This window comes from Miniopterus natalensis, chromosome 1 (genome assembly GCF_054644295.1).
Source record: "Miniopterus natalensis isolate mMinNat1 chromosome 1, mMinNat1.hap1, whole genome shotgun sequence".
NCBI classification, from domain to species: domain Eukaryota; kingdom Metazoa; phylum Chordata; class Mammalia; order Chiroptera; family Miniopteridae; genus Miniopterus; species Miniopterus natalensis.
The window spans coordinates 62,523,568-62,548,312 of NC_142081.1; the positions used below are offsets into that span (position 1 = coordinate 62,523,568).

Sequence of the window (24,745 nt, forward strand, 5' to 3'; positions counted from 1 at the left end):
CACAGGTGCTCAATCATTCATCATTTTGGGAGGGCTTTATTGACCTCCGGAGCTCATTCCCCAACCCTGCTAAAACCGGGCCAAATTTCTCCGACTCCACTTGGGGTCTGCGGGCTGCGATCTAAGCCAGAGAGAAGCTTACAGGGCAGCAGAGACGACGGAAAGGGGGCAAAAAAAAAAAAAAATAAAAGCCCGCCCGCCCTTCTCTCATTCATTCTCTCTCTCTCTCTCTCTCTCTCTCTCTCTCTCTCTCACACACACACACACACACACACACACACGAGTACTTTATTCTCACTGCGCCCCCCATCCCCCCGGGAAGTCAGATCAAAGTCTCGCGGTGGATATACTACTTTCTACTCTCCAGAATGGGTTCAGAGTTGGAGGGAGGTGGCTGCCGAATAGGCTGTTTTCGATTCTCTGGCAGGGGACCGAGGCGCGGGCGAGAGCGAGGAGTTGGGAGGAAGGCTCGCTGCGAGCGCCAGGCCAGGCTGCGGGGCGGCCCGGAGGCGCGGGGCCGGCGACCGGCGGCGGTGCGCGCGCGGTGACCGAAGCTCCGCCCCCAGCTGGGGCTCGGCGTGATTGACGCGCGGCGGCCGGGAAACCCTCGGCGCGGAGGTGAAGCTGGGTGCAGCTCGGGCCAGCGATTGGGCGAGACACCGACCAGAACTACTTTCTACACAAACAGTGTGGGATAGTTACCTTGCCTCTCTCGCACTCTACTCCTTTTCCTGTTAAAAAAAAAAAAAAGTTCATTCTGAGTCGATCCTATCTTCCCGATCCCGAAACTGCCCAGTGCAATGAACGCAGCCAGTAGTCCGCGTGACGGCGCGGAAGCCTCTGCGCCCCGGGTGACCACAACAAAGCTGGGCGGGGAGTGCCGGCCAATCCCTCGTCGCTTGACATCCTCTCTCCCCCTTTCTCCCTTCCTTGCTTCCCAGCTCCAAGTGAGATCCAGTTCGGAGGCGCGCGCGCGCGCGCGCACGCTCTCCTCTCTCTCTCTCCCTCTCTCTCTCTCCACGGCGAAATCAGACATCAAATACCCAAACGACTCCCTCCCCATTTCCTCCCACCCGATTCCACCGCAGCCCCCAAAGACTCTCCAGGGTGGCCCTTGTCCGCAACGCTTGGAGGGAGCGCTCTCTGAGTTAAGCTGGTTTCTTCTTGTCCTGGAAAAAAAAAAAAAAAAATGAATGCTGACAAGGGTCCTGGATCTGCACAGGGAAGAAAGTACCACTTAAAAGGAAAAGAAAAGGAAAACAGTCAAGCCCGGCGGTGGTGCCGTCTGCAGAGCCTGCTACCCCTGGATATTAGTAGAAAGCCTTCGGGCGCGGTAACCGGCTAGCAGAAGAGTAGGGGCCCGCGGAATTCACAGGAACAAAAGCAAGAGCGCCATGCCAAACGTCCCCAACACGACCCCGTTAGGCATGAGCCCGGAGTGATGGGGAAATAAACTAGAAGTAAGTTTCTTTTTTTAAAAAAAATTAAAAGATCTGAGCTCTACCGTACTTTCCCTGTGGTTTTCTGCAGTTTTCCTCTCTGCGCTCTCCCTGTCCTCTTCCTTCTCTCTCTCTCTCTCTCTCTCTCTCTCCCCCTCCTTCCTCGTTCACGCGCGCGCGCGTACACAAACTCTGTCTCTCCCGGTCTCTCCCGGTCTCTCCCCCTCTCCCTCTCGCTCTCCCCCTCCCCACTCCTTCCCACCCCCCGCCGTCCCCGCGGAGGAGCGGGCTCGCTGATTTGCTCGGGTCCGCTCGGCTCCTGCCTCCCCTCCCCCGCCCGCCCCCCGCCGCCCCCGCCCCCCCGGCCGGGGCAGTCGGATCGCACTCGCTGCATATCAGAGTCTCGGCGCGGCGCGCTCCTCCTCGCTCCCGCTCCCCACTCCCGGGATGTGTCTCCGCCGTACGACGGACTATGGCCACCACGACTTCCGGGTTCCGTCATTTCGTTCTCCCGCCGCCGACCCGCGCCGCCAAACTGAGACTCTTCTATAAGCCAGGCAGCAGCCAACCTGCCAACACCTACTGACACTCACTCATCTCCCAGGGAGAGAGCGGGCGCGAGAGAGCGGGCGCGAGAGAGCGAGCGCGAGTGAGAGCGAGCGAGCGCGGAGAGAGAGGGAGAGACAAAATACCGACCAGGAGAGGGGGGAGGAAGTCCAATTTTTGCAAACTCTTCTCTTTTTTTTTTTTCTTGATTTTTTTTTTTTTATCCCCCCCTCCGTGCTTTCTTTGACCGATACTTTAAAGAGAGAGGATCCTATTTTATAGAGACCGCGGGGGCAAAGCCTAAAGGAGGGGGGGAGGGGGGAGGAAGAATTCAAGACGCAGAAACCCCTCGCGGAGTTTTTACTGGAAGAAAAAAAAAAAAAAAAAAACGGGTCTGAAAGATTCCTCCTCTTCATCATCATCAACCATCATTCATTCACTACCTTGACATTCCGGGCTTTGATTGACAGCTGGAGTGGCAAAAAGCCATGAAACACGACAGTTCGGTTACATGTGGGCTGCTGACGGGCCGCTCGTAGCCTTCAGTTCGGGGGCTTGACAATTTTTTTTTTCTTCTTTTTCTTATTTTTCTCTCTCTCTCTTTTTTTTTTTTTTCCAACTGAGGGGAAGAGAAGAGAAAGAGGGGGAAAGGAGGACCGAAGAGGAGGAGGAGGGGAGGGGGGAGGAGGAGGAGGAGGAGGTGGAGGAGGAAGATCAGGAGGAGGAGAAAGAAGAGGAAAAAAAGAGAAAAAGAAGAAATACCACAGGAAAAAAAACCTCTTCGTGGTCTTGCCTGGGCTTTTTTTTTTTTTTTTTTTCTTCCCTAAAAAAATAACATTATTGGAGAATTGGGAGAAGTCTCCTTGGTTTGGACACCAAAAAAAAAAAAAAAAAAAAAAAAAAAAGGACTCTTCAGCCTAGATCACTTTCTTATCCGGACTGGGATATTAAATAGACGACACGTCCAGGAGTTTATTGGAGCGCAGACTGATGGCGCAAAGGGTAGGTTTAAATCTCCAGCACTTACCTAGATATCAATCCTCTCCTCAGAGGGGCCTGTCCCGGCGCTTCCTCTCCCTTCAACGCCGCCGCTGCCGCCGCCGCCGCCGCTGCTCGCCGCTTGATGATGGCGGCCAGTATTTAAAAAAATAGCAGCGAAATTATTCATCGGCTTCTTTTCCCCCCCGTGCCTCTGCGTGTGTGCGAGTGTGTGTGCGTGCGTGTGTGCGTGTCTGGGCGCGCGTGTTCCAGCGCTGTGCGAGCGAGCGGGCGGGCGGGCGGGCGGCGAGTGCGTGTAAGAGTGGTGTGTGTGTGTGTGCGTGCGCGTGCAATTGTTACACGCTTTCGCCTCGCTCCAGCTTTTACCCCAGCAGCGCGATTCCCCGGGCTCTCCCGCCGCCGCCGCCGCCGCCGCCGCGCCGCCGCCGCCGCTGCTCGCGCGGCTCGGGGCGGGCACGGGCTGCGGAGGAGCCGCCGCCGGGCCGCGCTGCCGCGGCCGCCGCGCCGCCGCCTAGACTAGCCTGGGCTGCTTGTTTTGTCTCTGAAATTGACAAGGACGCAGGGAATCGGCTGCTAAATAATGTTTCTGGTAACTTTCACGTTATTCCCCCCCACCCGCCCCCACCCTCCGCTCCCCGACCCCCCGGGGAGGCACTCGCCCCAGCCTTCCCCGGCCCTCGGCGCTCTCGCCCCCGATTATTAGCGTTTTTCTTCTCTTTATTTTGTTTCATTTCGCCTTTTGATTTATTGGATCCTCCGGAGGAGGCGAAGGAGGGGGGCTGGGGGTGGGATCCGGGGCTTCCTCCTCACACTCGCTCCACGGCTCCTCGGGCGGCTGGCCGCGGCCCCGCCGCCTCCGGCCCGAGCGCGCCCTCCGCGCGCCCCGCGGGCCCCGGCCTCGCCGCCCCTCGCCGGCTCTCAGCGCCGCTCGGGATTCAGACTTCGTCCTTTTAAATTTTATCAGCGTTTCCCCCAACTTTCAACTCCGTGGTTTCGTTCGGCTGGTTTGGTTTCTGTGTGTGTTCAACTCGTGCTCGGTACTTTTCTCCTTTCTGACTTTGTTTTTATTTTTATTTCCTCCCCTCTCCCCCTCGCCCCCTCGCCCCCACCCCACCCCCACCACCCCTTCCCCGTCCCCCGCCTCCCCCCTCCGCTCCCTCCCCGCCGCTCCCCCGGCTCCCGTCCTGCCTCGTCCGCGCCCCTCGGCTTCGCTCCCCGCGCGCCCTCGCCTCCCGCGCCCTGCTGCCCCGGCCGGACTCGGACAGTACGATGAGCTGCCCCATTACGGCGGGATGGACGGAGTAGGGGTGCCGGCGTCCATGTACGGAGACCCCCACGCGCCGCGGCCGATCCCCCCGGTTCACCACCTGAACCACGGGCCGCCGCTCCACGCCACGCAGCACTACGGCGCGCACGCCCCGCACCCCAATGTCATGCCGGCCAGCATGGGATCCGCTGTCAACGACGCCTTGAAGCGCGACAAGGACGCGATCTACGGGTAACCGCCCCCCCACCGCCACCTGGCATGCTGAGTGCGAGTGTGAGTCTGAGTGTGTGTTTGCCTGGGGGGCGGGGGGAGGGTTGAGAGGGCGGCTGAGTAAGTGAGGACTGACTTCTGCTGGGAGAAAGGGGGACCGCTGGCCTTCAGCAAGGGCAGCGCGGGGCGCCCGTTCCCCTGCCCCTGGGGGGCGAGTCCCCGGGAAGGCATGGCTTCCGGCACCCGCGTGGCCCTGTCAGCTCGGGCCCCGCAGCCCGAGTGGCTGAGTCTTCAGAGTCTTGCCAGGGCCTTCTCCCCAAGGACGGGATTCCTGGCCGAAGGACGCAGGGCTAGTCCTTCCAGGCCCCCTCGCAGAGGCCTTGACGGAGGAGAAAGTTTCCTGCCGGTGAAGAGCAACTTTTCTCTCTCTCTTGTGCTTCCTGCTGAGAGTCCGGGGGTCCCTAAATGCAGCCTGAGCTGGGATCAGGGCTGCTTCTGTCGGCCAGGAAGTCCTAATCACCCCCTTCGTAATTCTCTGTAAATAAAGGGGGCAGACCTTGAAGTGCAGCCGGGTGGAAGGGACTGGCTGCTTGCGCCGAGCCGCGCTGGGGGAGAGTGAGGGAGCTGGCTGGGAATTATTGTGCATCCTGAGAGCACTCGGGGAGGCGAGGGGGCTGCACGGCCCCAAAGCGCGCCGCTCGGGCTCTGCCAGCCGAGGGGTAGGTGGGGAAGCCTGCGGGATGCCGAGGGGAGGGGACAGCCCGTCCGCAGCCGCGGAGCCTGGAGTCAGAGGCCGCAAGCATCCCCAAGTGTAGCTCAGCCGCCGGGAGGAACACAAAGGGCAGACGCGCACGCACACTCCCGAGATTTAACACTCGGTTTTATTTATTTTTTTGCCGGCTGGAGAAATACGTCTTTGGAAGGAAACCCTTCGGCGGCTAAGATGGCCTATTCTTTTGGCCCCCACACCCGGGCTTTACTAGAAGTAGAGCAAATAAGTTTACAAGACAGGGGAGTTGGAGGGCTTAGAGGAGCCCTCTCGCCGGTTTGGGAAACATCACCTCGGGTGGGTGCGGAGGCGCAGGCTTCGGCCTCCTCTGAAACGCCCGCTAAAATGCGGGGCTCGGGCGATTTTCTCTCTCACAGAGTGTCCCTTTCTGGGGAGGTCAGGGCTGGGTCTCGGGGGTTGGTTCGGCGGCCCCTGCAGCGTGGGGAGTGGGTCTGGATCCTCTCCAGGCTCCGGGCTGCCTGAGCTTCTTGGACGGTGCGTTGCGTTCCAGCGGAGGCTCTTTTTTTTTTTTTTACTTGGCGGGCTGGAGGGGCCGGGGGCTCCTGCCCGCAGACCTGAGGGACCCCTGGGCCGAGGGCAAGAGCCAGGCCGGTTTTCCTTTCTGTTTCTGGCCCAGGCTCGGCTAGCTGGAGAAGGGTTGTAACGTGTGGTGCGTGCCTGTTGTGGTAAAGAAGGAATCGGAACCCTCCAAACTTGTTGATTACAGTTCTCGCTCCTTCCCCCTCTGCACCCCGTCTCCGTGTGCGTGTCTCTGCGTGGCGCTGCCCGTTAGGCACCCGTTGTTTCCTCTGTTAGCTCTGGTCTTTGAGAAGTGCGAGCTGGCGACCTGCACTCCCCGGGAACCCGGAGTGGCTGGCGGAGACGTCTGCTCCTCCGACTCCTTCAACGAGGACATCGCGGTCTTCGCCAAGCAGGTCCAGCCTTCTTGACCCACTCGCCCTCCCGCAGCCCCACCGCCCCCCTCCGCTTCCCTCCGAGCTCCACATGAAAGAGAAGGAAAAGGCAGGGACACCCGATCTGTTCCTCCGGCCCAGCCCGCGCTCCACGCCTCCTCCCCATCCCTGGGCCTGGGGGCAAATTGGAAGCGGAGATAAATATGGGTGTTTGTTTTTCCCCCCAGCCAGGAATACAGGGGCTCGACCCTCGAATTAAAATTGACCTGCTCCTAATCTGGGGCTTGGCCTTCCTCCCCCCTTCTCCCTCCCCCACCCCCCCGGCCTGTAGCTACTTGAACAAGAATTGGGGACAGGGGTTGTTAGGGACCCGAAAGTGCCCGGGAGGGAAGGAAGCTGGGCGCCTCTCCGGGCGGCCCGCGCGGGGCGCAGAGGTGAGGGAGGCTGAGAGCCACGGCCCCTCGGACCACAGGGTGCGGGAGTCCTCGGGGCCCAGGGCACGGCCCTGAGTTCCCGGCTACAGTTCAGCTGTCCCAGGGACCCCTTTAATGGGGCCGGGACCAGAGGCCCTGAGTCTTTTTCAGCTGACCCCACTAATTTAAGGCACTAGCTTGCTTCATGTGTTTTACCAAAGCCCCTCTCCTCTTCTCTGCCACTGTCTCTCCACCGTCCCCACTCACACGCTGCAGATTAGTCGGTGGCAAGATGTTTTATTTTATTTTTCTTCTTTTAAATGGAGCGGTCATTCATGCTGACTTTCCCTGCTTCTTATAGGTTCGCGCCGAAAAGCCACTTTTTTCCTCGAATCCAGAGCTGGACAATTTGGTAAGGTTTCACTCTTTCTTGTCTTTCTCCAGCCTGGGTCCCCTCTCCTTTGCCCAGAAGCACCCACTTTGTCCCGGAGCTCCGGGGAGTTCGAGCAGAGCCCGCCTTTAAAGCTCCAGTGGGCCAGGGAGGAAGGGACTAGCTCGGAGCCCCGACGAGGGCGCGGGCGGTGAGGGGCGGGATGGGCGCCCGGGAGCGCGGAGCCCCGGGAGGCGGCCGGCGGGGGCGCGGCGCCGGGCGCGCGAGCGGGGGACGCGTCCCCGGTCTCGGCCCGGGAGTTAGGCTGCGAGAAGTGAGTTATTTCCTCTGTTTGCCCGGGCAGGCGGTGGAGCCTGGGGCAGCTAACCCGGTGGAAGTGAGCGCGGCGGAGGGCGGGCTGGGGAGGTGGGGGAGCGGGGGGCCGGCCAGCGCAGGCCACTTTTAGGTGCGATTCTTTTGCTAATTTGCACGATTTCAATATTAAAAGTACTTAAATCCGCTTTCAAAGGCCCTGCCTCACCATTCATCTTGAGTATTTCCTTCTTTACTGAGGACGGATTTCGCTGGGTGTGCGGTTCTAAAAAGCTTTCTCCAGAGAAGCGACTTTTTTTTTTTTGGCCTGAGGTCGAGGGAGGGGACGGTGAAAGAGGGCTCAGGCGGAGAAAGAAGGCCTGGGTCTAGGAAAGCCGTCCTTACAAATAGCTTACTGAACATCAGGGGCAAAGATACTGAGTGCTGCGGCTGAGGCTGAGTCAGATTCTTACCCCGTGGCCTGCGAGGCAGAGCTGATCAGTAGTCACTTGATTTTCCTGAAGATTTTTTCAAGAGTGGGCTCTGCCTGGACACTTGCCTGTTTGCCCCAGCCCAGTTCCCTCACCACCCCCACCCCCAAGTCACAGAGTCTTAACTCCACGCTCTAAACTTTTCTTGCAGATGATACAAGCAATACAAGTACTAAGGTTTCATCTTCTGGAGTTAGAAAAGGTAAGCAGGAAAGAACACTCCACCGCTCTGAGGTGGACTTCCCTCTCCTGGCAGAGTTGGGATTTTTTTACAAACCTCCAGTCTGAGGGATTGAGCACCAGGAGATTTTGAGCAATACAGTTACCAAGACTTTCCTTCAAATTGCTCCTCAACCCAGGGGCTCAGAGGATGGGTGAATTAGGACAGCCCTGCCTTTTAAAGTGGCCTCCCCCCTCCTTTTATTTCCCCAGGCATTCAGGATTATTTTGAAATGCAGCAAACCATTTGTGTTACTGGACATTCAGCCTGCTTGCGTCTCTATTAACTCAGCTCACCCTGGGCCCTGGGCGTGCTTTAGGTGCAAGCAGAGGGAATCCTCCTCGCTGGGGTGTCTTTACATTGCTCTGCAGCTCAGTCACTTTCCCCTGGAAACATGCAAACCTCCTAGCTTATTGAATCGCAAATGCTCGTGCTGTTCCCAGTTGCAGCGTTCTAACATTTTGATGGTATCATCAAATCGGATTTTTCTCCCTGGACTCCCAGTCTGAACCCAGTTATTTCCAGTCCTGTTTCTTCTCTCTTCATTGTAACTTGTTGCTCAGGGAAGTCTCTGGAGAATAATATGTGCTGCAACAACTGCTCTATTGTTTCCTCGACTTCAACTATATTATACCCATTAATTAGACTTAGTTTGGAAGACATCGCACTGTTGCTCTTTCCAAATGTAACCTTGCAACATGATATGTTTCCCTTTAAAAATGAAACAAAACAATAACAACAACAGCCCGAGCTGAACTCTCCACCCTGACCCCCCTTTAGGTCCACGAACTGTGCGATAACTTCTGCCACCGGTACATTAGCTGTTTGAAGGGGAAAATGCCCATCGACCTCGTCATTGATGAAAGAGACGGCAGCTCCAAGTCAGATCATGAAGAACTTTCAGGCTCCTCCACAAATCTCGCTGACCATGTAAGTCTGTGAGCCTCTGGCATTCTTTTAAGGCCACTGGGCAAAGCATTTCTTTTCTTTTTTTAAAACTTGTTAGCACATCTAGCTCCACTGACTTAGCTTTCTTTTTTAAATGATTTGGTCTCTTTGGGGGTCTTCTCCCTTTCTTAGTACCTCTGCCACACTCTTCCTCTTCCTCTCCCCTTTCTTGGGTCCCTTCCTTATTTATGTGGAGAACCAAAAAAACCAGGGAGTTGATAGAGTGATTTGTGCTCTTAATGTGTAAAGTTTCCTGGATTTTGGCGACTTGAGTGTTAGCAAATTGTCTGTTTGATATGATGACCGCTGCCTTTTCTGCTTTCTCAACTCTGTGCAGTCAGTGCAGCAGGGAGAGAGAGAATCGAGAAAGCTAGCTGGACAGGATGGGGGAGAGAGGACTGGAGGAAAAAGGAGAAATGGGGAGGGGGGGCTGATTTCTCAGTCTCTTCCGAGATGACAATCCCGAGAATTATTGCCACTCTTGCATTGCATTAGAAATAAAAGGAGTGAACACTTTGTAATTCTCAGAGCTTTTGCTCTGTAGAAACTTATTGTCAGAATATGGACTTATTGCCAAACGCCTGAAGCATCTTTATAATAAAAGACAGTAACCTTGATGAAACAATTATTAACAATGTATTGCGGAAAAGCTGAAGGGAATTGTGATTGAGCAACCATAGGTTAGTGGTTGAATTTTAACACTTTAACAGTCCGTGAATGAGAACAGAGAGTGTGGTAAGGAGCTACTGTGGATGTCAGGCCAGGAAGGGAGATTTCTTTCTATTCTCTCTGTTTTTAATCCTATTTTGGAACTGATCTAGTAAGTCTGATGCTTTTAGGGGGGGAAAAAGCATATGTAGTGAGATTGAAAATTTGAAAAAGAAGCAAAGAGAAAAAGGATTGCAGCTGGTAGGAAAGGCAAGAGTGGTGAGGTTAAAGAGTGGGTGTGAACAGCAGTTTATTTATAGGAACTCAAGCCTGGGTGTCTATAGATTGCGTTCAGTTGAACTCACAACCTAAATGATATAGGCTATAGTCTGATAACTTGCTGGCTGAAATATTAATTTAACACTCTGTGGAGTTAAACAGGCGTTGAGGCTTGAAGGCACCCCCTGCCCAATTCCTGCGTGTTAAGAGGAATGAGTTGAGATGCCTTAAGAATAAACCTTCTGTGAGGTTCCCCATCCCCCCATCCCCCCACGAAAAGTTTTGAAAATATGCAGTTATAGATTTTAATTTTCAACCTTTGTGTTGTATGAAAAGACAGTCTAAGGACAAAAGTTTAAAAAGGAAAAGAAAATTTCTGTCCTGGTTATGTAGTTCTGAGACAGTATAAATAATATGGTGTTGAAAGCTCCTGTGACTCTCTGTACTCTTGGCTTTTCCCGTCACGATGGGGGGAAACTTCAGGAGCTCTTTTGTATTATTGAGCTTATTAACTGAACTCAAATGGGTGCAGCAGCAGCTATGTTAGTTTATTTGCTGATAAGTAGCTCTGAGATGGGTGGTTGTGGTCCTCGAGCCATGACACCACCTTTGTTGTTGTTGTTGTCTATTTGTTTATTTATTTTTATTTTTTATTGCTCCCTGTTTCTAAATTCATAGGCATTTTACATTATTGGGGGAATGGGAAGGAATCTAGTTACCTGGTTTGCAGAATGAGAGGTTCACAGTTGTATGCAGCCAAAGAGCTTTCCTCGTGACATTTCTAGGGGTCTCGGCCACTTGGTTTCCTCAAACAGTTTCTTGGCAACTCTTTTTCAAGTGGATGTATAGAACTAGAACATGCTGATGTTTACATAAAAGAGATAAGATAAACTAGACTGTTTAGAGTATTGGCTGATAGACAAGCCAATTTATGGAACAATTTAAATTATACTCAAGAAGGAAGTTGTACCTAAGAGGATAATGCTTTAGTAACGTAACAATCACCATCTTTGGGTAAAAGAATCGACTGTAACATGTGTTGCTCCTCTGTCAGGCCCCCAATCAAGTACATATGACAACTGATTTATTTTGAACCCATGAGGGCTTGCCACCTCATTGGGCATCAGAATTTAAAGCCTTTTATTTCCTAGAGATCTGAACTATAACATTCTTACTTTAGCCCCCTGCTATTTGTTTTGAAAGGAAGCAATAATTTGTTCCACCAGCACACTGAGTGGGGAATGGCGAGCTTTGCCACAGACTTGAATTTTATGCAGGAGGTGAGAGAAAACCTTGGAGAGTTTTCACCGTTTCTGACACTTTCGTACCAGAGGTATATTGATTGCGTTCATTCCCAGTCCTCCCCCTACAAAGCGAATTCTCATGCTTCAGCCTCTTCTGCAAGCAGGACCTACCTCAAACCTCCCCCATCCACAAAACAAGGGAAAATGCCACAGAACCACTACCTGAAAAGTGGTCCTAGTGGGACATTTTCAGCATGTAAATGTGCCCAATTTGAATCTGCAGGTTTATTTTTTCATTTGCTTTGATATGCATATTTAATACGTTGCCCCAGGCTGGATCTCATTTGGTGCTCGCTGGTGCAGGGGTGATGATGAGCCACTTCAGAAGGACTGAGAATGTGTTGTTTTCTCTGTTTTATCTGTTGGCCCACTGTTCTGATCTACTGTGCTTCCGCGTGGTTTTATTTGCACATGAAATGCTGAGAACACTTCAACTTATTGGCTATGAATAATGACAGCTGAAAAGAAGTGTAGTTTAATTTGTTGTGTGCCAAGGTTTTTCTTGTGGAGGTGACAGTTTGTGACAGCTGTTTGACACCCCCAAAACACATACACCTCTATCCGTATTAAGTGGTATCAAGCTATGTGCGTGTGTGTGTGTGTGTGTGTGTGTGTGTGTGTAAGGAAGGAGCGGGCAAGGAGAGAGTGAGAGAGAGAAGAGAATAAGCTTGTAATTCCGTGGCGTGGACAGCAGACGGAGAAGTGTCAGGAGCAAACTATTAGGTACCAGAGGAGCTTTCAATTTTCTTATTAAAATTTTTCGAAAATAGAAATAAAGGTAATCATCAGAAATACCTTGAAAGCAAGTGTTTTGGGCAGACTTTTAAGAATGAGTTTTATATATTATCACATAGTCATCAGGCTGTTGCCATGCTGATTTTGCCTTCCATAATTTTATGTGAATAATGTGATATAACGTAGATGCATTAAAGAAGGCAACCACAATGTTTTACCTTCCATGTTATATTCAGTAAAGATACTGAATTTGTTAATTTATTATTGATACTTAAAAGACGGGCCTAATGATACAAGAAAGTTTGGAAAATACATTGTGCAACATTGGCTACTATTTTATTTTGTTTAATAACTTCATAACGAATGCTTACATTTTCAATATGATAATGTATTTTATGATATACTCATGACAAAAGTAATCGTTGTAGGGAAGAAACAGCTCTCAGAGTGTTCTTTGGAATACTGGGAAGAAAAAACCATGTTGGTGAAAAGAATAGAGTTCTATTTTCCAGCTGCAGTTCATGTTAAGTTTCCCAGACATTCAAATTTATCATGTTTAAAATAAACATGTCAAGAAACCAATTCTTAAAAAAAAAGTTTCAACTTGAAAACTGTTGTGGAATAATCGTGCTTTTCCTAGTCTGTAGCCTCTCTGAATAATAGATGATATCCACATTGTCTACATAATTTTAGATCAAGTCTTTAGGACTAGGGCAGACAAAGGAAATATATCTTCATATATAAGTGTATCTTTATATTTATATCTAAAGATATTGCATATCTTTAGATCAAGTTTAGACCAAGAAATACATTTGTTTGAAATACATTCTCTAAGCTAAGCTCTATTTGCCTGAAGTCCATACAGTTATATTGCTATTCCTAATTAATGCTTATGAGGAGCAACATTTTATTTTTTGGACCAATTAAGTATAGGGAAGAAAATATAACTGTATTTATTAACAGTTCATGATAAATGCTTTAAAATTGACTGACTCTGATAGCGTGACTAATAGAAGAAAAAATATTTTAATTTTTATGTTGAAAGCTGTAGTTTAAGTGACGATGCTGTTGTTTTCCTTTGCATCTCTGAACACGTCGAGTGTACTCATGTCGCTACAGTTCTAACAAATGGGCTAAGTCAGGGGGGAGAATCCCCAGAACCTTGTTCCTGACAGAATACGGCCAAGTGTCTATAGATAAATTCTTTTATTACTTGAAAAATTAGAGGGGAGTAGGCAGCAAGGAGAGGGATAGTTTCAAGTGATTGATCTATAGAAATCCAAGAGGGAAATAATGGCATTTGATAATAATATTAATAATATGAATGATTTATTTTATCAGATAGTTTCTTCCTTCTAGTGTAGGACTAGGCCTCACAGTGAGTTACCGAAGCCCTCTGAGGATCTGTTCTGGGGGTTCTCCCTCTCGGCCCTGTTCACCAACTCAAGGCGACATGGCTGAGGGCATGGGTTTTCTGCCGTTGCTGCTGCATAGTTTCTGGTGGCTTTTCTGTCGATTTCTCATCTTGAATAATTATATTAGTTAAATCAGTTAGGTTGTACAGTTGGAGTATGTTTTCAGTGTCACAGTGATGAGATATTAAACAAAGATGCACTTGACAACCGCAAGCATTCACTCTCAGATTAAAACATTTTTCAAAATTCATTTTCTTATTTTATTCAGACTGATAGCCTGTGGAATATTTCAACACAACTCAAAACTATAAGAGACATATTAGAATATGACATTATACCAACGATACAAGAAATTTCCATTTTCTCTAAAAGTTGCGCCATTAAGTGGAGGAATCATTTGCGAAGACTACTTGCCCCTTTTGTGAGAGCTGCTCCCATATTAATTCCCAAAGCTTACTAGAGGGTGGAAGCGGGAAGATGAGGGAAAGACCTGGCTCTGTGTACATTTCTAAAGACTGACTCCATGTTCTGGAAGCACCCGAGCTTCTCCTGAGTTCTCATGTCTACTTGAGAATAACAAAGTGGAAATTCCAACATTTTTCAAACCATACAAGAGACATTTAAAGTTTCGTAGGCTTGAATACCTTATGATAGGAGTCTTCGTCTTACTTAAAAATAATTTTTGCATAATGTCAAGAGTGAAAACATCATAAAGTCACAGGAAACATGTTAACGGTATTCATTATGTGTACCGATACAAGCAAATCTTGCCTAAACGTGTTGATCAAATTAATTCGGCGCTCTCCATTTGCTGATTAAAATGTCTTTATATATACATTACTTTCCACCTATGAGCACATAGTTGGAATTTGTTTACTGTATGTTCCAAGTTCATATATAACTTTTGACTCTGCGTTGTATGTTTTCATTGTGTAGGTTCTAGAAAATCAAATGCTGTTTTAAATAATTTTTAATAGTAGCAATAAGCAATGAAAGTAACCTAAGGGGTTATCTTGCCTAACTTCTTACTTTTAAAGAGATAAAGGGCCATGGTGGTTGAGCATTGACCTAGGATCCAGGAGATCATGGTTCCATTCCCCCGTCAGGGCACATGCCTGGGTTTTGGGTTCGATCCCCAGTAGGGGGCGTGCAGGAGGCAGCCGATCAGTGACTCTCTCATCGACGTTTCTCTCTCTCTCTCTCCCTTCCTCTCTCTGAAATAAATAAAGATATATATATTTTTTTAAAATAAAGAGATAAAGGAAACTAGTTTCAGGAAAATAAAGTGCGTCACTTGCTTAAGTTCACATGACCAGTTAGAGGTGGCACCCCAGAGTCTTCCTTCCGATCTCATGCTCTCTCGCCTAATTCCATCCATTGAATCACCTTTTCGTTTGGGGTCTGAGATGAGTTTCAGATTATTTTAGATAAAACCTGTGTGTAGGATGGCTTCTTTTTTTTTTTGAAGCCTAATAATATTTTACTTCCCCACTCAGTTTTGAATTTATTTAGAAATCCTCATGCATTTACTACATTGTCTCTTTGGATCGGAGAACCATGAGCTGTGTGCAATCACTTAAACAGGGAAATATCGCCAGTTCACCAGGACATATTAAAGAGGACCCTAGGCAGGTCCCCCACAGAAATGCCGTAATGGTGTAAAATGTTACAGTTTCCACCGTATCTGCAACCTCAACAAAAGAGGTACACATGTGATTTGCTTCCTACGCCCGGAGACTCTTGTCCTCTCTCCACTCTTTTCTAGATTTAGCAAAATTCAATGATGGTGCTAAATCAATTTTTTTTTTTTTTTTAACTTTCAAGGGAGAAAACACTGGCAGAATTGTGTTTTCTAGGGAAAACTCTGTGTAAATGAGAAACAGAGGAGAGCGGCAGAGTGATCTCCTGTGGCCCCGCTCCTACAAGCTCTCCCCATCTTGTCTCCTGCTTTTATATTAATTACAACTTGCATTATCAGCTGTGAGTCTGTAGCCCAGCAAATAGAAAATACTGCCCCTGGAGACCTAGCTTCTTGTATCTATTTTCCATCTCCTTCTATTGTGCTCCACTCAGTATTCACTGCTTTTCTCCTGCTAACACTGCTCTTTAACGCAATTACATAAGAGCAAGAAGAGAACCATATTTGACTCCCAATTATTAAAGCCACTGGGAATAGAAACATGCTCACTCCTTGCCCTCGGGTGTCTTCGTGATCCTTTTGGCTGGGGAACAGGGCATGTATTGTGGAATGCATACACCTGAGTACTCGCCCCCACGTATGCACACAGGAAGCATTTCTCTTTTTTTTTCCACATACGTCATGTGTTTTATACGCTTTCGTATACCACTTTGGCTTCAAGATTCACTAAACTTGTGCATATAATTTGGCAGAAAGCCAGGCCATTATTCTTGAAGGATATAAACTTGGAAACTATCTAGGGAGGGGAAAGAAGAGGCAAAAAGGAGTTGTGATATAAACAAATATTTCACTTTAAGAAAAAAAAAGTGTGTGGGCACTGGATTGTATTTTATCTGACCATGTAGGTTGTAATTTTTTTATGACCAAGGAGATAACAATTTTTCATTGACCAGATTATCAGTATTTGTCTTAGTATATGATCAGGTCACCATGGTGTAGCCGAATAGAGACAAGTTTGGGGTAACTCCTCAGCCTTGAAACCCCAGAGGGATTATTCTGTCTTTCCTGCTTTCAAGTTGAATGAATATCACGGTACACCTTAGGCTTTGTCAGTCTCTCAACCTAGACCATAATACTTGAGACACTCTATGGAAATAAATACCTGAGAGAGAAAAGAGGGGAGAGACAGGGGCGTGGTGGGCTAGGTGGTGAACTTGAGCCAATCTCAGGTCTGGGGTGAAAACCAAAGACCCAACTCACTTGGAAAAGCCAGCTGCCCTTAAAGTAATATTTGCTTATGTGGCTTATTTTTTACTCCTTTACTTTAGAGAACACCTCCTCCAGAAAACCATCAAAAGAAAAAACACGGAATTATAAATTAATGAGGCCTGACTTTAAACGCAGTACAGGTTTGACTGATAGGGACAAACCAGCATTTTCAGGGGCTGGAAATCTTTCTGGGGGATCCCTTCAAATCTCTGTAGTGCCCAAACAGAAAGCCTGACTCCAGCTTCATTTGAACGATTATATAATAGCTATTGGATGACATTTGCCTTAAAACATAGTTGAGGTGTTAGTGGTTAATTATTGTAATTTTCATGAGGGGTAAGGAGCTTTTATAGCAGCCGGCTTAATAAAAAGCCTGCAGTGCATAAAATTAACATCACTTGCTGTGTACACTGAAAAGTTTAGCTTAGCTGAATGTGTTGCAGCTATTGCGTTTTCTAAAAGAAACCTCTAGCCAGTGTTGTTGCAGGACCAAACTCACACCATGTTATTGTCTCCCCCCAGCCCCCATTTAATTCTTCTAGCTCTTTATCTGATTACCATCCGGCAAACGGCTGACGCGAAGAGGCGGCAAAGCTTGAAGAACCCCCATATTCTGTTTGCCTTTAGGTTAAAACTGTTGAAAAAGTTTCTGACTTAGATATAAAAGAGAGCTCACAGGCACCACTTTGTCTTAATACCGGAAGCAGGGATCCTTGGTTTTCATTTTATTCTACGCAGTTTCATTCCCTAATCTACTTTATAAAACATCTGTATTTTAGAGATCTCTACCTGTGCCGTATTTATAGTCACCAAGCTTCTGCTTGGGGTTTTCACTTTGAATCAGTTGCATGCCTGATGGCAGTGCCAGTAGCATTATTTGATAGAGATGTTATTATTAATCTATAGAGCTTTGGGTCACTTCATCATCTATCAAAAATGCTAAATATTAATTTACAATCAGTGTGTAGCAGATCTGTACAGGAAAAAAAAAAAAGCTTTCTTTGTTGTTGTTACAAGTAAGAACAGTTTCCTATTTTGTCTGACCTTGGTTTATAATTTTATTTTGGTAAAATTTTATGTTCTATGTGTACATCATGGAGTTGATATTGAGAAAACTGATAGACTGATTGTTTTTTCTGGATAAACTATATATAATGACAACACTGCAAGATTGCTTTCAGATGGTCAAGATGTTTGCCTGTTGCCTATAGGCATGTCGCTCTGTCTGAATCCTTACCAATTCCTGTTAGAAGAAATAGCGTACTTTCAGAGATTGGTGGTGTTTTTTAAAAATTTCCCCCCAAAGAATTCCCCCCACAAAGAATGTACTTGCAGTAGGTCTGTGGGCTTAGGTGAAGTCATCGCATCCAGGTGACAAGTGTACAGTGCTGGCCTTAAGGCTGGTGTGTTCCATGTGCTGTTCCTACTCTCCGCTTCTGCCAGAGGAAATTCCATCTCTTCCCTGCCTTCACGTGGTGCTGATAAAGTCCTTCCTGTACATTAGAATTCCTGTTTTCCTTTAAGCAGCAGCAGGGTATTGGGAATGATCAGGAAAGGGGCGGAGGGACAGGAGAAGAGTACACTCAGCAAAGCAGTGTGAGCTATAACTCTGTTTGCCTCGCTTGTCCTTTGAAAGAAGTAGGTTCTTCCAGGAAAAAGCACTGTGTGAATTTAAAGCTTTCATGGAGCTCACGGGAAAGTCCTGTCCGGTTTATTAAATGGCTAACGGTTCATAGTTGTTTCACTTTTCTGTTGTTTGAGCAAATTAAAGTGGAATCGATCATGTCTGAGGTATGGATGCAGTGATTAATTTTGCTGTGTCTGTTGGTTGTATAAACAGCTGATGACAATTTTGAGAGTTTGGTCAGGCTCTTTTAGGGCAGTGCATTTGAAAGGTGTGAAGGGCTGTCTCATACATTCTTGAGTCTGTGTGTTTTTTTTAATTTTTAAGGGAGTCACTGAGTTTTGTAGATGTTAATGTTCCGAAGTATTTGGTAACCAGGAGCATTGGGATCTGTTTCGTGGAAGAGTGTGCCCTAATTAAGATGGCAAGAGGAAAAAGGACTTTTAGGTTTTTAAGTAAGCTTTATTTTTCTAACTTTAAACGTTAACTTGATTAAGGCATCATTTGCGTGTAATAAAAATGCACCCATTTTAAGTGTCTATATCAATTTGTTTTAATAAGTGTATACACTGATGTAACCATGACCTCATCGAGGTTCTAGAGTATCTTTTTGGTACCTGTTGCTGAAAAGACAACAAGCTGTAGCATGGCATCTACAGATGCCTAGTTCCACAAATACTAATATGTACACATTTTGTCTCTCTCTGCACCTCTCTTCTTGATTCCTCATTTATGGCTGAAATGGTAACTGTGGAAAAATTTCTTGGAATCCTGACATCAGAATCCTGCATCTTGGCGAGATCACGATGATGCAACCTCCACCCACTCAGCAGGCACCCCAGGGCCCTCCAGTGGGGGTCATGCTTCCCAGAGTGGAGACAACAGCAGTGAGCAAGGTAAAAGGTCAAGCGTTTTCTAAAGTCACTTCAATATTTTATGACATCAGTACATCTGCCTCCCTGTAAACAGGAGGATGGCAGGTTAGGGAGCATAATCAGCTGCGATTTAGGGAGACTGTTTAGTATTTCCTCTCTTTAACTTACAGTACTTAAAAAAAATCATAGTGAGATGTCTAGTCTTTAAGTAGACTAACAATTGATTAGTTCTGCCAATTCTTTTACAAATTTGGTTATCTACACTTCTTTGTGTGCGTAAATAGAACGACTAGTTCCTGTGCAGCTATGTGCAGTAGTTTTAATTATATTATAAACACTATATTTTGTTTGTAATATCCATTATAAGAGTTCTCTATAATCAAGCAATAATGCATCTAAGCACATAAGATGCAAAAATCTTTTCTTTTTAGCTCCAGAAGTCCTGCACAAATTTTAGATGGAATCTTATCTTGGGAATATGGATTTTGAAATTCTTAGAAAGTTATTTGTTTCCATTCACCATACATGATGACTTTTCTTACAAGTCTTAAAAATTAGAATAGTCAAAGGGCAAGGGGGAGGTGAACTGCAGATGACAAGGAAGCCTACTGTAATGTGGTGTAAATTTTACCATTTAAAATTCACCTATTGCACAGAGAGCAATTATGTATTGATAAGGATGATTCTTCTATGGCTAAAATGATAATTTAAGGGAAGATGCATTACTGAATGTGGGCCAGGAAAGTGTATAGATTTTACTTTTTAATATTTTACATTAGATGGTGTCTGATTTCCTAGGTCTATTTCATCTCTATTATGACTGTGTTTATGGCCACGATATTTAAGTATTAGACAGTCTTCAGGGTAGAGGACCGGTTAACAGCTTGAGCTGTAGTCATTTGTGTCATTTAAAAGAGGATGGTTGATGTAGGGTGAGTGCCTTCACTCTTCCAAATTTCTAGCCATGGATTTTGGATTCCTAATATTCTAGAAGAGTCTAAGAAAATGTCCCTTCTAGGATGCCATTAACTTGTGAATGGGCCCAAATTAGAATCTAGGTTTATGCAAGTTGCAACTGACACAGATATGAATACCATCAGATGGTACACTGTGGGAGAACTCGTGAGTCATACCTGTTGAGGCTTTATATACTGCGTTTATTGGACCAGTTAGATTGCATGTAAGACAACTAAACTATAAGGCATTTGAAGGTGACATGTACATAAATTCAGTGGATCTGCGATGCAATGGCTTAATTGTAGTTCCGTGTCATGGCGATGGGCTGACTCCTCAGTGTGGTTAAATCTGGAAAGCTTTCTATGACTCTACCCTCCCTACCACCCCAAATTGCTGCGACATAAAGGGCGAAATGTATCTATTAATAAAAACAAAACACCCTAAACACTGTACAGAAGAGGGGGAAAGGAGAGGCAGACTTAATGGTCTAATGAGGCTACTTCCAGAGACTTGTGTGTGTGAGGCTTGCTTTGACCTTTCACTTTGCTCAGGAGCCCAGCGCTTCATTTTTCACATTCTTGCAATTACGTTAACGCTTCAAGCATTTCTGACTCCAAGTCAGCTAGTAACACCAGGCATAACTCAACACTGTGAGTTTTTCTCCTCTCTGTAGATTCATTAACAGGTCACTGAGGTCCCAACTGAAATTTAAAACTGACTGGTTCTGTTGGGTTGGTTGAGTTATGGCAAGGGAGATAGCAAGCTGGGACCAGACACCAGGGGGTGGGGGGAGAGAGAAGACCCCGGGGTTTGGAGCAGGGAACAGTTGCAGCAGCAGGCATGGCATGGAGTTTTGTCATTTTGGTTAGTTTTGTTGCTGTTGTTTTTGTTTTGGTCAAGAAAGAGAAAACCTCTGAGACCGATACATTGGGTAAAAACAATAGACACAAGCCTCTATGTTGTGGGTAGCTGCACCCACTCATCCATTGTTGAAGGATTTGATCCCTGTAGGATTTTGTCCCTTTAATCATATCTCTGTGGGATTAAAGAACGGACATGGTAGCTTATGTGAATGAGTACTAGGATGTCAGTCATTTTATTGTATTAAAATATAAGGGACAAAAGAAGTTGTGATTCCTATAAGATGGAGACGTTCTGGCATGGAGAATTTCCTACCTGGCTCCCCACGTTAGTGGTTCCAGAACACGGGTTTAAGGGATTCTGTTTTTTATAGCAGACTCTAAATTTTGAAGGCCAGACTCAAGTGCATTTTGTCATACTCGTGCCCATATTAGTCCTTGAAACATGTTTTCAAGACATTTTGGTATTTTGTCCCACCGAATTGTCCAGGGTAGCTTTCCGTGGGAAAGATTAATTATCTGCTTCAGGGCAAAGTCAACAGAGATATTGACTGAATAGCATATGCTTATCCCAGGTTAAATCTTAGAGCTGGTGTATAATGGAAAACCTGAGAGGGAAATTTATGTTCTTAGTATTAACTATATTTTAATATTACATTGGAAACCAAGTTTGTAGTTTAGAAAAGAGTTTTCTTGCGTATTCGGAATTTATTAGCACAACAGGCATATGGAAAACTGTAAAATGATTCAGTTTCAAAACAAATTATGATAAACAGAAAAAATAGGGATGAATTTTACTAAATACAATGTTTTCATACACATTTTAAATTAAACTTTAATAGCCATATGCTATAAAACAATACATGCATTTATGTTGCTTTATAATTTTTGTGAATATTTTTACTAAAATGATTCATACAAATTTTTACTTTGGAACATAAAAATACTTCATTTTATGACTCGACAGTGAAAGAGCTACAGTTACACAGGTGAAAGGTCATCTTTTTCCTCCCGAGTGTTTGTGCAACAAACCGAAAGGAGGAAAAAAAAAATCAGATTTTTAAAATCATGTGAGAAACAAACTTGGTTAAATGCAAAACCTGACTCTACTGTATCTTTCAAACAGCACAAGCCTAGCAGTAAACTGTATAAATATGAACCAGACTTTCATTCACTCTGATTCCTTTTGCTCGGAGCAGCCAAAGGGAAGGAGTTTGTCTTGCTAGTCATTATAGAATGAAGAAAGAAATCTGGTTTTTCAGGGACAGAATTAGGGTGCAGACTCGTGGCTCTGTGGAAGTAACTGGCCCTCTTTGTATCTGGCTTCCCATCAGTAAAATGGGGCTTGATAATAAGGCTTGGGATCCCTAATTCTGTACCTGCTGAGTCAAAAGCTGCTTTGTATTTCATTGTGTATTTTGCCCGAGTGAAGACTAGGAAGCAGCCCCCTTGTTCACAGAGCACTTTGAGAGCCTTAGATGAAAGGCACAATATATGTACAAGTATTATTATTATTGATGGGTTTGTGTAACTCCCATTAACGCTGATGGGAGTTACGCATGTGAATTGGCAAGAGAATAGACCCCTCAGTGTTTAGAGCACATGAAATTTACATTTTTTCCAGTGCTGTAATTGAGATGTTGACAAATTGGAGAATATTGATGAGCCTTTGTTTTAAGTATTTCGTGCCAAGTTTGTTTTATTTTTCCTGGTTTGAACAATGGTATGGGTTCAGCCGCAATGAGTAAAAAGGGTAGAGTAAAGATAACTTTGTGTTTCAATATTTTGATGTGCCAATATGAAATGAATTGTCTTAGGCAAATGGAATATGCTGTTTTAATCATTAGCTATGCATGAAAGAAAAATTGATGTTGACATCTTTGCTGTAAAATCGTTGTAATGGGGCCTTCCTTACAATTCATTTTTGTAAAATTCATTTTGTACATTTTGCAGCAATTGAACAATCCCTGCACTGTGAATAGGCAGGATTCCCAGAAATACCGAGACAGTTGGCCCAGTAACTGCTGAGCTCACACTGCACACCACACGCACGTTAACCATACTGTTGCCAGACCCAGTTTAACCTAAATACGCTCCCCTTCTAGCATCTGTGTGTCTCGTCTTTCAGGACACGGGGCTGTACAAGCCAGTGTGGTTCCCCTCAATGCTGCCACCTGCCAAGCCCCTCCCTGGATGTCCCTATCTATCACCCGGGCAGTGGGACTAGAATTCCATCGCTAGATGTTTGTTTATTGTCCAGTTCTTTAGACATCGTGGTGTCGAAACCTAAAAATACCCCCCTTTATAGATAAGCAAGCATCTAAAATAGTCTTACAGGTTTGAGTTTATAATGTATGCTACAGTTACAAAATAGCCTCCTCCCCCACCAACATTGTCCAGTCCTATATTTAAAGGAGGTGGGGGGAGAATTTCAAACCCACTTACGGTGGTCCTAGGTCCTGCTGGAGTTTCTTGTTCAGCCTAGGAAAGCTCTGTCAATGGAATGTTTTCATAGTGGCGGCAATCTCTTTAAAATAACCCTAAATACAATATGACAGATGCCATCTGGCATAATCTTTTGCTAGTTGCTTTTAACTTTTATTTTTCCTGGAGCTAAGTTCATCCGAAACTGGTCACTTACTGTTACAACAAATGCAATGACATTTCTTTTCTTTCCTGTTCTTTTAATTATATCAAAAATTCTCTGAGAATGTAATTGATCACTGAACAGTGCCATAGAAGGAGCTGTTGTACATAGAACATGTAGGTTTCATTTTCAGCCTCTCCCCTCCCCCCAAAATAATATCAAAAAGTATCATCCTTTAACCGTCAGCAAACATCCAAATAATTTCTGTTGATTTTCTCAAGACTTTTTAAAATAGTAACCATAGAAATAAAATGAAACTCTTCTAATAAATAAATGCTCTAGGAGCATGTAATGGTGCCCATAAATGCTTAAAAGCTTTCTATAATTGCTGTTAATTTTGAGTAATTTCTTCCTATATGTATCAACTTACTTGAAAAACCCAGAGTTGGGATTTCTAGATTTTTTTTTTTTAACTTAGTCATGTAAAGGGATGTCTCCTGGTGCCAGTTAGAGTTTAATTTAGAGTAGTAATTAAACTTGAATACTGCCTCATAAACAAAAGATAAACAATAAACCAGCCACGTTCCCTGCTGTTTCATAGCTTTCTTTCCCAGATGTTTTAGCCTGATAATTTTTACACAGTGAACTACCTAACATGGAGTTTTGTGGACAGAGGTGGAGAATTGGGGTGGTTTTCTTTTCCTTTTTTTTCCTTTTTTTGGTAAACCTTTTTTTCCCCTCCAAAAAGCAAGTTGCAGAGGATTTTTCTATTACTTAGATTTTTTAAAAATCTGGATAAAATAAATACTTAATGCAGAAGTGCTCTAAAGATAACTCTAATTCTTTTTCTAAGAAATCCTGTATTTTTTCTCTCTTCAAAACTAATCTTGTCATGAATGCCTTTTACACTAATAAAGAGGAGCATACTTTTATGCAAGTAAAATCTTGATAATAAGTCAGAGAAAGACAAGCTTGACAAGGGCCAGTCTTTCTTCACACCCTTTCCCCTGCTTTCCGCCCCCATGCATTCTCCCCCGCGACCAGCCCTACTCCTTGCCGGGGCCCTTCCTTGGGTGACAAGGGTTTCTCTGTCCGGCTCTGGACCCTTCCACCGTCAGCCATGATCTGTCTAATTGTCAGGTACTAGTCGGCCGTTCAATGCAGAAGCCATGTTATTTTCACTGGGTGGGGTAATTACTGAAAGCTGAGAATAGCTGCACTAAAGACAGAGGGATACTTTCATGATCCCATTAGCATAAGAGTGGGTAAATTATTCATGCCAAGTGAGGATTCTATGGGGAAAAGTATAGTTAATGCACATAGTTTTTAAATGTATCCCTTTCTGCTCTGAGACTAAATTCTTGTTGGAATCAGTTCTCAGACATTTACGGGAAAGCTCTGGTGGCGTGTTAGATGCAGTTCATCTCTCTCTGTTTGCAGCGCTCTCAATAGAGACCATCTGGCAAAGATCCAAAAGGTGATTAAACAAAATGATCAGCTCTTGTTGCTGTGTTACATGTCCAATACTCCGGATTAAAAAACATGACCCACGACAGTCAAGCTCACGTCATGCCGCTCCCTCTCCCCCCTCCCCTTCCCGTATAAGAATTCAGATGGCCCACAAATGTGTGTGCCATCTTTGTGTCCTTATGGCC

At 45.8% G+C, this 24,745-nt stretch overlaps 1 protein-coding gene across 2 annotated transcripts in view; it reads left to right on the forward strand.

Annotated features, from left to right (window-relative positions):
- The first annotated feature begins 1,817 nt into the window (after positions 1–1,817).
- Positions 1,818–24,745, forward strand: part of MEIS2 (Meis homeobox 2) — a 196,697-nt gene continuing 173,769 nt past the window's right edge. For both annotated transcript variants that reach the window (XM_087822380.1, XM_087822379.1), the window contains exons 1-7: positions 1,818–2,987; positions 4,250–4,482; positions 6,024–6,165; positions 6,919–6,969; positions 7,882–7,932; positions 8,731–8,880; positions 18,593–18,707. In XM_087822380.1, the coding sequence (XP_087678506.1) occupies positions 2,976–2,987; positions 4,250–4,482; positions 6,024–6,165; positions 6,919–6,969; positions 7,882–7,932; positions 8,731–8,880; positions 18,593–18,707 (754 nt within the window). In that variant the 5' untranslated portion in view covers positions 1,818–2,975. The remainder of the gene's footprint in view (positions 2,988–4,249; positions 4,483–6,023; positions 6,166–6,918; positions 6,970–7,881; positions 7,933–8,730; positions 8,881–18,592; positions 18,708–24,745) is intronic.